Raw genomic sequence first — 14,664 nt, 5'->3', positions numbered from 1 at the left:
CTATATATCAGAGTTCATCCAATTCTTATCTAAATATGATGCTGATTTGTCTCCTTCTAATGAAAGATCAAACTTTTGAATTTTATAAACAAAAATGTGCTATATGAAAAGAAATGCCCAAAATCAAATGTTCCTCGTAAAACAATCATTGAGAAAGAAACATTTATACTTAAGATTGAGAGAAACAAATCCACCTATTAACACTCAAATACCATGAAACATTCTCCTAAGACTTGAGTCAATTCAGACCTCCCCTATTGGATTTTGTCGACTTTAACAGTTTTAAAGACTTTCGTTCCTATTAAACGAATCACTCGAATGTCATGATGAAAACTAATGAAATTTGTTACATTAATTTGAAAGGTTGTCTCATTACCACATTAATGATGGAACCATCTTGAAGGAAACTTCTGGACTAGGTTCAACAACCCCAATTAGCATAAAACATTTGTTCTTTCAAGTTTTACACTCAATTGAAGGACAATTTCCTTTACAGACATGATGAATGATGAAGGGAATTAGTTGACAAATAATTATAACAATAGTTTGTCTTTAGTTAGTTGATTAAGGTAGGTTTGTATAAGTAGTTTGACTTACATTGTACAAGTAATTAGACCAACCAGAAATTAAAATTGAAGAGAAATTAACAGTTAGAAAACAGAAATTGGGCATAACTCAAATTCACAGAATAATCTCATGTAGTTGCAAGAACGAATTAAGGTCATATAACAGAAATTCAACGATTAATGGCTGAAATTGGAAAAAACTGAAACTCACAAAACAATCCAATGGAGACAAAGAAGAACTTCATAGAGAGAGAGAGAGAGAGAAACAGATAAGGAAGATAAGCTTACCGGCGGAGGGGTGATGACCGACGCCCACGATTTGAAGCTTCGGGTTGATTGCAGAGGTTTGGAGGAGACAGGGATGGTGGCGACGAGTTGGTAGAGGAGGTTTGGACGGACGGGCAGGAGGGGGTGGTGGTGGCGACGGGACTTAAGATGGCCGGAATTGGGAGAAACGCGAACGGGAGGAATGGGGGAAATTTTTGGCACAATGCGCGCGGATGGGAGGAAGAAATTGGGGAAAATTTTTGGGAAATTAGGGCACGCGGATGGGAGGAAGAAATTGGGGAAATTTTTGGGGAATTTGGGTTTTTTTAAAAATACAAATATGTAATTTTAATTTTTTAAATATAAAATAATAAAATTTTTAATGGTAACATTCTATGACATTAAATAACTGTCGCGAAAAGTGTTTTCCGAAAAATTCCGTCTTTTCCCGCCAAAAACGCGAAATTTTCTATTTTGTGATAGTTTTTTATTTTTCCATTCATTTTTTGAGATACATAATTGTCATAGTAGACAGGTTTTCTTCTAGTGAGTAATCATATATGTTGAGGAGTTTCCAGACTTTTCAGTTCGATTTTATTATAGTTGCAGATAGTTTTAAGCTTTGCTATTAGTTTAGTTCATTTTGTCATTTAAATGCAACTATTATTGAATTTTTTTAATGTAAAAATTCAACAACTAAATAAAGATAAAAAGTCAAATAAGTCAGGTAACTCTTTATAACATATGATATAGTTAATCCGTGGCACATTCTAGTATATCTATATTTCATTGCATTTCTTATATATTGAAGAAAGTAACACTAATTTTTTTTTATTCTAACTACAATATGAAAGTGGCAAATATCATGAAAAAAAAACTCATTCCTTTTACAATTACGATTGATTCAATGATAACTAATTTTGAATATAATTGGACCATATAATTATCATAGGGTGCATATGTGTAAAGCCTTTGATTCATACCTCTTATATTGCCATCCTATCATATGACTAACAAACAAATGGATGTAATAGAAAAAGATTCCCAATGTAAACGTACTATAACTTTCCCTCATATGTAATAGTAGGTCTTATTCAATAAAAGAAATATTTTCATACATCCACGGTTTCTTTGAGCTAATAAACTCATTATTTTACATGTACATTAGTCTCTACTAGAATATTTTTTTAAAAAAAAAAAGTGAATTTTTAAATGAACTCAAATAACAATATTGTTATGTCTTAAAACCTTGTCATGTGTCATGCTAGGCATGATTTTTTAAAAAAGCTCTTCATAAACCTTTGTTACGTGTGTATTAGAAAAAAGGATGTAGCAATATATAACAAAGATAATGATTCAACATTCCTTTTCGAACATTATTAATTTCAAATCACAAGTAGGACTTTCATCTCATAACATGTGGCTCCTATAAAAAGTTGGTTGTTCTAGCACTTTCCCCTTCCTAGTTGCATTTTAATCTATTAAATTTCTATTTTCCAACTAATAAATAAAATAATATTTGATGGTGAAAAAGGTAAAATCAAAAGATAAACAAAACAAAGTTCATTAAGTAAACACTTTTTTTTTTCTTTTATAGCTTTATAAAACACACACAAGAACTAAATACAAAATGAACACTGTTATATAATGAAAAGACATTGAAAAAGAAAACACAACCCCCTCCCCCACCTTAAAGCAAATCCCATATGTATATATGCACATCAAAAAAGCACATATATAATTCTTACAAAAACACATAATTAAATAAAAAACAGCATTATTAATAATCAAGAACTCCACGCCACAATGATGATGATTTATGATCTTGATCTAAACCATTATGGACTATTATATCATATCATCATCATCTTCAATGAGAAGCTGCCTCCTCCTTGTGCTTCTCTTGATCCTCCTTAGCGTGATACCCTGGGAGTTTCTCCTTTATTTTCTCCAAAAATCCCTTCTTTTCTTTTCCTTGATCTTCTTCATGATGATGAGGAGGAGCTGCAGCCTCGGTGGCGCACGGAGCCGGCGCTTCTGGAGCTTCCTCTGGCTTCTTGCTGTGGCCTGGAAGCTTCTCCTTGATCTTGTCTAGGAACCCTTTCTTTTCCTCTGGATGTGCTGCCTCTTCCACCTTCTCCACTGGGATGGGCACTGCTTCGTGTTCGTGCTCGTGCTCGTGCTTTTTAGCTTCTTCTTCCTTCTTTTCCTCTTCTCCTCCTCCTAGCTTCTCCTTCAACTTCTCTTTCAATCCCTTCTTCTTCTTCTTTTTCTTCTCTCCGTCCTCTCCTTCCTCCTCATCGCTAGACTGTTAAATCATACCCCGAAGTCAGATTAAACACATACCCCAAATATATATATGACACAATAAATTTTAGATAATTGCCAATTACTTGGATTGCGCAAAGTAAATTTAAGAAACAAATGAAAAATAAAGCAATACTGAGATGAATCAAGATGTTAAAATTATTCTGATTGTCTAAGTAACTATTTTTATGATCATGCCCCTCCTCTTTACAATCAAAAACCAAATTAAAATATTTCAGTAAATGAGTTCGATATGTTATTACATGACGATGATCATCACAAGTATTATCTAGCATTATCAATATATATAAAATCTTTCGCACAATTCAACATCAAATTTTGTGCTACTTAGCTCACAATAATCGAAGAATTCAGGCGATGTAAAATCAAAACTATTTGAAATGACTTTTTAAATGGCTAAAACCATTTGAAGAAAGTGATTCTAAACAGAGTCAGAATGAAGAACAAATGAAACTTACAGAGCTAGAGCTGCTATCGGATCGGGTGAGTTTCTCCAAGAGACTAGGCTTCTTCTCTTCTTCTTCTTGTTCAACCTTATGAGAAGGTTCAGAAACTTCAACTTTCTCCATCTGCTCAGTAACTACAACCACCTCTTCCTCATGAACAGAGGGCTTCTCGGCCTGCTCTTCCTCTTTCTTCTTCCCCAAGAAATCAAAGAGCCCACGATCCGTGGCCTCGACACCACCCTCTTGAACACCCTCCTCGACCTTCTTGTTGTCGTAATCCGCCATGGGTATGAAAAAAACTAGTTGAGAAGATGAATCAGAAAAAAAAGAGAGAGATACTGGGCAGTTACTAGTGAGGTGTTGAGAATGAATAAGCTGCTTTGTGTATTATTGTGAATAGACTTAGTTAAGTTGCTTAGTGGGACTCCAAGTGTACCATTTTATAGGTACAAAGAAAACGCGCCACACGTATCCAACGCGCCTCATCCTGATCGTAACGCCAAAAATTGGCCAAATCAAAAATCCTAACACAATATTAATTTATTTATTTGTTCTGGCAGAGAACCGACGTGGTGGATTCAATGGAAAGAAAAGCATTTAATTTCTTTATTAAAATAAATAAAATAAAAGAAGAAAGCGAAAAATAAATCATTTCTTCTTTTTTGCCTTTTTCGTCAGATCTGAATCCCCGACGCGGATTTCCCACGCATGGACCACTCGCTGACAGGTTGTGAGTTTACTCGACGTGGCGGGGAATGTGAGCGAGTGGGGGAGATATGGGTAGTCGCGGACTGTAGTCAAAAGAAGAAAGTAAGAGAGGGTGTACGAAGGTTCTGGATGGACCAATGAGAGAGTGCAACGTGGAGGAAGATGATAGAAGTGGAGCCGGTGGTGTCGGTATTGATTGGATGAAAACGTTGAAGGTCGGCAAGAGTGGGGCCCAATGAAGGGTGTTTAGGGTATTGGGTTTTGGTTTCGGTTTTTGAAAGGAGAGAGTCGGTGGAAGGGCATATTATTGAATATATTGGAAGCTGTACGTTATGTATAAGATTCTCACGTTCTATGAGGCCATAGGAGACCGATGGTCGGTTTTACATTTTTAATCCTATTTTAACTTTCCATTATTTTCTTTTTCTTTTTCTTTTTTTCTTATATCTTTTTCGGTTCTTAAATGTTGGATCTAAGTTCTTATTTTGTTTATCAATTTCAAAATGTTTTCAAACAATTACATTTTTACCTCTAACTTTAGCTTACCAATTCTATGGTTTCCCCTTTTTATTTTTATTTTTCACTGGTATAACAATACAGTAATAAAATAATGATAAAATTATTAAAAAATATTTACAAAATATAATAAAATTAATTTTATATTTTATCATACTTACAAATTAAATTCCATATAGGATAGTATTAATTAAGAATTGTTTATTTTGTTGTATACTTCTTAAATTTTAAATTAAAAATCATTTTTATTATTTAACTGTTTGAAGAAGGAATGATCTAGTCTTGGAATATTGGTTTATAACAATTTAGTCCATAGCATTTAGTTTCTATTAGATAAATCAACATTAAGATTTGATTTCTTGAATAGATAAACTATTTCTATAAAGTTTAAATCTTACCCACTACATTTAGGAACTAAATTCTTGCATAATCGAAACATTTTAAAATTAAATGGTTATATATAACTAAATTGAAAGTATAAAAATTAAATTATTACCGATGAAAGTTTAAAGACTAAATTGTTGCTTTCAATTTAATCGGAATTAAAAGTATAATAAAATGTATTAGAGATAAAATTGCTAACATGATTGAATTGAAATTACTAAAATCCAAAATTTTGCCTTTTTTTTCCTTTTTCCTTCCTAAGGAAAATCAAGAAATTTAAAAAATTGAGGCATGATTTTGGCCGCACGGCTAAATGAGAAAATTTAAATCTGATTGAGATCATATGCTTTGACATTTTCATCGAGATTATGTGCTTTAACTTTTTATAGACGATGGACATAAATTTTGAATTTTGTGCTTCTCTCTTTTCTTTCTAATTTCTAAAGTGGAATACTTATTCAAATTTCTGGTTTATGAATATTTTACATTGTTTTGGAATTAGTGAGAAAATTTTAATGAGAAAACATGCTGGATAAGTATAAAATTGACACTAAATATTCCACTTTGATCCCTTTTTTAAGTCTTAATATAGGTAAGATTGTCTTAATTGCTAATTTCTAAGTATAAAATGTTTTCTTCTTATTTCGAGACATATTAGTTTACTAATTAGTTTGGGAGATTTCGTTGATGGGATAAAAAAATTTCAATCTCTAGAAACTTGATAAATACAATTCAAATTTAAAAGGTGAATTGTAATATCAAAAATATGAAAATAAAATATATAATTATTCTCAATCTAAAAGTTACGGATTCAAAATTGTTGTGGTAAAAATAAGCAAAGAGAATAAAATAAAAAACACAAAAAACTTGTTTATATATATATAAAAATTAACAGGTTTCTTAGCGTTGATGAATAACTAATTAAAGTTTTATATTACCGTTGAATATGTGTGTATATATTAGAATTAGTTTTTCTTATTCTTTTAATTTTGTTTATTAAAATATATGGTTTTTTAGCGTTGAAATAACTAATTAAAATTTTATATTTGTGTGGAATATGTATATGTATATATAGGTGGGAAGAATGGTGAAAATGACAAATTTGATAAAATATTTATAAAATATAACGAGATTTTAAATTGGTATTGATAGATAGACAATAATAGAAGTTTATCGGTTTCTATTTTTTATAGAATCTAAAGTTTTGTTATATTTTACAAATATTTTAGTTTATTTTATTATATATATTAAAATTTGGAGAGTGTTCTAAATAGCAGATTTGATGAAAATATATTTATAAAATATAACAAATTTTTAGATTTTATCAACGATAGATCGAACACTGATAATCACTAATAGAATCAGTTGATAACAGCGATTAATAGAATTAGTGACTATCGATATCTGTAATTGATAAATAAAGAAATTAAAACTTTACTATATTTGGTAAATATTTTGGTTCATTTTGTTATATGAAAATGCTCCTTGGATCAATACAAAATATTTATCCTCCACTAACTGAAATAGTGAAACGAACAGGTAAAGTAAGAACTCAAACATTTAAAAGTAGATTATTAGTATTTAAATCTTAATAACTAATACAAATGGACGTAAAGTTTAGTGACAATTAACATGTCATCCACCTTTAAGACGATAGAATTTACTTCATTTTTGAATGGTTGTACTACACAAATTTCGAATTGTATAAGTTATTTGGTAAAGAAAAATTAAATATTTAAATTTGAATATAAAGAGTTTCCTATTGGAATGGAACACTTTAGTTATTTCAATGTCGCATTGCATTGTTGGTCCATGTGCATAGCACGTGTCCCCACAGAGACATCATATTGATATATATTCTCTATTTTGGGTTGAGTTGTTGATAGTCAATTTCTAAAGTTTCGTGACCAAATTTGTAACCAATTAATATCCATTTCTTTTTCATTTATAAAATCTATATTTTATTATCTCAATCATATTTATTTTGATAATGTTGGGTGGTTCTTAATATTTTAAACCCATAGTCACATTTTTCTCTATTCTTTATCTTTATCAATTTTATATCATATATGAAGCCCTATGAAAGAAAAGGTGTATCATTCTTCAAAATATTAGGCTAAAATGGGACAATAAAAGAAATTTATACTAAGTTTGATCGTACGAGAGATAGAGTACAAGTTTTCATAGTATATGAAACAAAAGAATAATTGATCCCAAAAATCAATTGACATATTGGAACCACTTTTATATATATCATCTATAGTATGGTGGTGATTGAGTTGATTGGCTGCAACCTTATGATAATTTTGATTATGTTTATCCTTTATTTTTTAAAAGTATAGGTTTGGTTTTATGTTTGGAATTGATCTAAAAATCTTTAATTTTTAGTTACATGTAAATTTAAATTCTACCATCAAATAAAAAATCTTTATAACTTTAAATTTTAAATTTTATGTCTATTAGTAACTAGAATTTTAAATTTTATGTCTATTAGTAACTAGTGAACACTAAAATTGAAGTTTGAAACTAAATTTAAAAATATTAAATAGACAAAAAAATTTAAAGTTTAGTATGCAAATTTTCATTATTCATGATTCATTTGTGCACGTGACAATATATTATTATTCAAAGAAAATGAGGATTTGGACCAAAAATAAATTTTAAAATAATTTGCTTAATATTATTTAGATGTAAATGTAAAAGATAGTTATAATGTATATTAAATTTTTATCAACACATCAATACTTTGATAAATAATTCTACGTTCTCATAAGTTCAACATTGAAAAAGAGAGTGAATCAATACTTTTCTTATATCTCACAAAATCCACAAAATATAAAAAAATACAAACAAAATTTATTTATTTCTTGAACTTTTGTTTTCATAATTCTTTTCGAAATTCTAGAGATTCAAATACTCGATTATCCAAAATTTGTTAATAAGACCAACACTATGATACAAGTAACAAATTAATTTACAAAATAAATATAAGGTTGAAGTTACGTTTCATTCAAAACTTTATTAGATGATATATATATAGTTGAAGTACTCCCATCTTATTCTACACCTATAGGGGTGCCTTTAATTTTTTTGGTTAGCCATCGGATCCATCTTCTAGTTAGGCATGGGCAAGCTTTTAAAAGAAGCCATACCTTTTCTTAATGCTTGCATTATTGAGTTTCCAACTTGCACTATATATATACCCATCCAGAGAAAAGAGAAAAGGAAAGACTTTACAACTATTGGGTATATTCATTAACATTTATAAAATATATATAACACTGTTTTCAAAAAGTTGATGGGTTGAAAAAATATGGTTGGGTATACATATCATTCAACCAAATAATTATTATCTACTAGATTTTGAGCTTGTTCACATCTGATTTAATGAAATGTATATGTAACTTTATAATGGATGAATTAATATTTCTATTATATCATATGGAAATCCCATAGAATTAACCTAATCTTGATTTTTGTTTGGTTGAAGACTTCAGCAGTCCTGTTAGAAAAGGGATTTATTGGCACATTGGGAGGAAGGAGAAGGACCAATTGAGATGAGTTTGTATGGTACCACATCCCATCCATAGTCTTTTCATTGCATATTATAACTGATGAGATATATAAAGAATAAAATAATTTAGAACATTAAAAACTAAGGTTTGTTTTATTATATTTACGATATATGCTATGGTTTTTTATAACTAAATTTATTGTAAAACTTTATTTTTACTCCAAATTAATTTTGTTGTCCCTTCACATTTTACTAATGCTTTTAAAAAATTAAGCTCAAGTCTTTTTCAAAAAATAGTTTTGGATTTTTTTTTAAATTTTTAGATTTTGTTTGAAAAGAAAAAAAGAAAAATGTTTGTTATTAAAAATTGAAAAGAAATAAATAAAATGTGATTGATTTTGTTTGTATAAGTAGTAGTTGTTTACACTTAATTAATTGTACCAAAGTTACATATCAAGGCCACATCAAGGAGATTGAAAATTGAATTAAGTCATCTTTAGGGTTTTTTTTTTTCATTCTTTCAAATTTATTTTTCTCTAGTATGCTCACGTTTTAACAACAATGAGAATTAAGTAATATATATTAATCCAACCAAATCTAATGGTCTTATTATTATTTCTGAATTTGAATGTTTAAACTAATTCCAGAATTGATCTCTAGTTAGAGTTAGAGGCAATTATATCATAAATTCCTACAGCATAAAGTTAGGAGCTATATATAATAGGTATGTTAAATCATTATCACAAAGAACATGGAGCTTATCCTTTGCTATATATATATCATGAAGTTCTACCATTTGAATTACATATAAAAAAATTGTTTATAAGTATTAAAATGAATCTAAATGGATCTGTATTTAAAGAGGAGTGGACCTTTAAACAATAATTGAAGGAACATGAAAGTAATGGATTGGGATTAGCATGTGAAACAATTCCTTTGGCAGATTTTTATTCAAACTTAATTAAAGTGCCTAATTTCGAATGATTATTAATAATTCACCACTTTCATGCCTGTTTATTTCTTGCTCAAAAGAAAAAGACTTTAGGCTGGATCTAAATTGCTAGAATTGTTGTTTGATTATGTATAAGTAATTATAAACAAATAATGTGTATAGAGGTTAATTACCATCACTTTTAATGCCATATATAGGTTAATTAATTGTAAACCAAAACTATCTTTTTATATCGATCCAACAAATTTAAAAATGGACCCAAAATATTAGTTAAAAAAAGGTATATCTTTAGACAAGGTGACAACGTCTGTTCTAAACTAACATTGTATATTTTTTTTTTCTTTTTTGAAAATAATACTTAGACGTTAGACTTCTGGATATCTCAAGCTAATGAATATTCATTTTAAATAGTTATCGATTGAAATCTTAAATGTATATAAGATGCAAAAGAATTTTTTACTATTTCAATTAATGACCCTCGTGTCAAGAACACGTTGGTAAAACTACTGGGTCCGACCATGAGTCAATCTTTAAAGGGTGAAAAACTTTTATCTTGATAGATTCTTCGTAATGTATCAAATCCATTATGCTTAACATGAATATCTTCTAAATCATCTAATCTCATCTAGCGACGTCTCACATCAACACATCTCTACATAGTTTAATTCGTTTTAGAATGAAATATATATAATTCACATCACGGTGAATAACTAGCATTCGACTATACATATTATTGTGGGCTTCAAACCAAGCTCCTATATAATGCACTTTTTATCAAATCTGTTACATGTATATGTTGCTATAATAATAATATACTTTGTATTTTAGTCGAAGAAGGTACAACACACTTTTGTTGACCACCTGAAAAATGTTATAAATAAAGTAGTCGAAAGTTTGGACTTACGATCGTCAAGATATCCTTCCACAGTTGAATCAATATTACTAACAAGTACTAACTTTTCACTTTCAAAGATGAGCTTCAAATTGGAATACTTCAAAATATCTTATCGATGTACTTAACTACCTACCCATATTTCTTTGTTTTTAATTAGTATTGGAAGAGTAAAGCGACTGTAACATTTGGTATGATAAATACTACGACAGACATTAAGTTATAGCTATTGAAGCATATAGGATTATTCTCATATCTTGTTTGAATGATTTTGTTTACTAATAAGGCTTCAAATGACTAAATGGATTTTGAAGAAGGAGAATCTATAGGTTTTGCTTTTAGTTTAAATATAATCAAGACTTACCTACTACTAAAAACTTAAGAGTACAGATATAGAAGATTGGATATTTTTGGAATTGAATTGAAATTGTCCAACTTGTTCCCCATTGTAAGATATGCTGAAATTGAATTTGGTTGAAATTAAAGCAAAAATGAGTATTAGTTAGAACCAAAATATGAAAAGTTAGTAATATGATGGGCATGGGCCTGAAGCAAACCCAAAGGGAAAAGGTCCATTACAGTTTGCAAAGTCCAAAATGTCTTTCTGAAGGGAATGATGGAATTTTGGGGGAGAAGAAGGCCGGGGGGTGGGGTGTGGGGGGGTGAAGGAGTAGTGAGAGAAGGTCCACGCAGCGCATTCCAACAAACAAACCCCCTCCAACCTGAACCACTGCGAATTGAACGCCTCATGCTCTCTCTCAATTCCATTTCTCAATTCCTTGTTTCATTCCTTTGTCGCTGCTTTCATTCCTCCATTCTTCACCTTCCCTCTTCCTCCCTTGAGGCAAAGAAAAGAAGGTCTCGGGGTTCAGCTTCAGCCATGATTACTCGATCGAATCTGGTTGAGCAGTTGAGAGAATACCAGATTCGATCCAAACACGAGTGGGCTTCCGTCTCCTTCTTCTCCTCTACCTCCAATATTACATCCTCCAGGTACCCTTCTTCTTTTTTTCAGATTCTTAATTTTCGCTCTTTTTTTACGTTTTCTTTTCAATTGGGTCGGTTTTCATCGATCACCTACGCCACGCCCCTTCTGTTCCTTTTATGCTCATTTACAGGATTCGGATCATTGCACATGTTCGTTGTTGTGTCACCAATTTGTGCGAATCTGTTATGTTTGTTTTAGGTCATTAGAATTTGAAATTTGTTGAGATCGTTTTCCGATTGTTGATTTCTTATATGCTGGGTTGGTGTTGTTTATTGGAAAAGGGGAGGGATTTTGGTTCTTGAAACGGAATTCTCATAAGCATAGGTCTAGATGCATCGGATGATGTGCTATTCTAATTGTTCGATTGAATTTCTTTACGTTTTCAAGAAGCATGCTCGCGAGTCCCTTTAGTTGTAGCTTGGGAAATTTCATGTACTTTCCTGCTTAGCATCAAATCCTATGCCTATATTCCTTTGATCGCCAGAGGGACGTTTGTGCTATGATCAATGAGTTCCTCTTCAATCCACCTGGAGGTTGTGTATACGATCATGTGGGTTTTGGGGGGTGATCGGAATGGTAGGATCTTAGAGGGCTGGTGAAGGACTCTATCGAGATTTATTCCCTTCTTCGTTTATATGTTTTCTTGCCGGCTTCAATTTCGAAGACCTGTTGCAGTTATTCCTTGGGTGTTATTTTGCTTAGTTGGAGTTCATTCTTATAGGATTGTGCCTTTTTTGTGGGCTGGTTTATTTGTATGCCCACATATTCTTTCGTTCTTTCTCCAAAAAAGCTGTTTCAAATATAGGAAAAAAATTCAATGCTTATAGGATATTGAAAAATACCCATGATGGTGGAAATGAATAAGATTATAAGTATCAGTTGATAGAGTTCTGTCTTTTTATCTTGCCTTGATTGCTAATTGCACTCCACTGAAGGAAAATATTTTGGAAATTGCACCATAAAATCTTCAATCAGAAATTTTATTCTCCAAAAGAAAAAGGAAAACCACATGTGTTTCTGTTTTAGCTTCCTATTATATATCACTAGCGAGTGTAGTTCTACTTTCAAATAACAAGGTCTTGAGAATACGTTTTCTTGTTTGTAGTTGTAAATTTTTCTCGTGTAAATTGGAAATATAACTTTTTATATTTTCTTAGCACGATGTTAGATCAATGACATTTGCTTGTTTTAGGTTCAAAAGAACGTCATGTCAGTGCATAAAATTGGAAGTTGGAAGTGCAAGTTTATGTATGATAGGTGATTGATAGGAACCTAATTTGCATTTTTGCTTTGAAATAGTTCATTATTGATTAAGAACTTTCACTTATGCCAACCGTACATCTTTTCATCTTATGAGGCAATATACCCAATTAGATATCGGCAGGCTTGACTTTGTGCAACTGTGCCTATCAAAAGAATAACACATTCTTTTGATAGAAACAAATTGCTTTCATCAAGAAAAAAATGAAAGAATTCTAAGGCACATAAGGAGAAAAAATCAAGCCCACACAAACCATATTAAAGTATGAAAGGAGGATCAACTAAGTAAAATAGTGTCTAAAGAATAATTACAAAAGATCCTCGAAGTTAAAGTCCAACGAGAAACATGAAACCTAGCTAAGAACTAAATTCCACCCAAAGATCTCATAACAATCCATAAATCCATAAAAAAAAGTCCTTCTTTCTCACTGAAAGGCGGATGGAGGAGGGATGTCCCTAACACATTTCTTTATTGAAAGGTTTATGTATGAATTCTCTCTTCTGTTAGCAAGAAGACTGAATTATCTGTCTGCGACGGTAATAGATGTGATATGACTTCTAATGTAACTGTTGGTTGATGTTGTTCTGGATGCAGGGTGGATGTAGTGATTTTTGTAATATGGGAACTCATAATACTATCGTTCCTGGTGTTCTCGGCAGTTTCTTTATATTTTCGGCATATGCAGTTGGCATTTATTTTAGTATGCATTACGATGTTGTTGCTTCTATGCATGAAAGTTACAAAGCAAGTGAGATTGGCTAGGAAGAAGAAAAGAAGGATGCTTCTTCCATTGTCCATGTGAAAATCTGATAGTAGAAGGAGAGTTATACTAAACCTTTTTTTTTTCTTTTTTTCTTTTTTAATGTTCTAAATTCCCTGAATTATATTCACAAAAAATTAGATTTTGTCCTCTCTTTCCCCATTACTCTTTGTTATATCCTGATCTGTAATCACCAGGAAAGCAGGTTTATCCCCCGCCCCCCCCAGAAAAAAGAAAAAGAAAAAGAAAAAAGAATGAGATGAATGTGATTAGTTTAGAAATTTATTTGTGAATGCTTTTCTATCTGTGAGTTTGGATCATCTTCCTGATTGTTCTTTTACTCCTATTCTCAGTAACGTATTTGGAAATGCTTTGAAAATAGATAGAATCTATTTTCATCATTTTCAAAATTTCAGTATAACCGTCTTTATATTTAATGTGGTAAAAGCAAACATAGAGAGGGTAGGTGACTTTCATTATATCCAAATTACTTTTCTACCTCTCCTTAGACTGGTTGTAATATTATAAAACCAAACACTTTTTCAGTGTTTAAATATTCTTGAAATCGATTAAACTTTCCGATCCGAAGAGAGAGGAGAAGAGCAATAAATCATTTTTATTTTTCTTTTTTAAAGATTAAAGTGAAAGTGGAGATTTGGAAACAGTTTAGCCTTTGACAATACATGTTTTTGTTATTTTGAATTAAACATCTGAGTTTGTATGGTAAGTATTATGGATAAACTATTCTATTTTGCAGGGTTTTTTGCTAAATTGTTAATTTATCTTCTATGTTCTCATTTGAAAGTTAAGTTAAGTGAAACTTGATGGGTTAGAAATAGAAACTGAGTCAAACAATAGATAAAAGCAAAGGGCACTTTAAGAGCACACTTGAACCGGAAATTTTGTAGACGTCTCCTTCCGTTTATGTCAGCCATGCACGAGAGTTTTAATAGTGGCCTTAGAATGTGTGGTAAGCTTTACGCTACCACAAATTCTTCTTTCTCTCTTTCGCTCCTCATTTCTTCCTCTTTAGATTTGGCTGCAATTTTTTCTTTTTGTTCAAATTCTCTCTCTCTCTCTCT

General features: G+C 30.9%; 2 protein-coding genes across 2 annotated transcripts; one reads left to right on the top strand and one right to left on the bottom strand.

Moving 5' to 3' along the window:
• Positions 1 to 2,453: 2,453 nt before the first annotated feature.
• Positions 2,454 to 4,053, bottom strand: LOC101212481 (dehydrin DHN1). The gene is made up of 2 exons (XM_011659051.2): positions 3,620 to 4,053; positions 2,454 to 3,141 (listed from the first exon to the last, which is right to left on the bottom strand). The coding sequence occupies exons 1-2, from the start codon at positions 3,890 to 3,892 to the stop codon at positions 2,704 to 2,706; spliced, it is 711 nt and encodes a 236-aa protein (XP_011657353.1). The 5' UTR covers positions 3,893 to 4,053; the 3' UTR covers positions 2,454 to 2,703.
• A 7,157-nt stretch (positions 4,054 to 11,210) lies between these two features.
• Positions 11,211 to 13,922, top strand: LOC101213289. The gene is made up of 2 exons (XM_004144177.3): positions 11,211 to 11,566; positions 13,417 to 13,922. Exons 1-2 carry the CDS (start codon positions 11,322 to 11,324, stop codon positions 13,622 to 13,624), a joined length of 453 nt encoding a protein of 150 aa, XP_004144225.1. The 5' UTR covers positions 11,211 to 11,321; the 3' UTR covers positions 13,625 to 13,922.
• Positions 13,923 to 14,664: the final 742 nt, after the last annotated feature.

This window comes from Cucumis sativus, chromosome 6 (assembly GCF_000004075.3).
Source record: "Cucumis sativus cultivar 9930 chromosome 6, Cucumber_9930_V3, whole genome shotgun sequence".
NCBI lineage: Eukaryota > Viridiplantae > Streptophyta > Magnoliopsida > Cucurbitales > Cucurbitaceae > Cucumis > Cucumis sativus.
The sequence above is the reverse complement of the archived record's forward strand: the minus strand, read 5'-3'. Positions and strand labels throughout refer to the sequence as shown.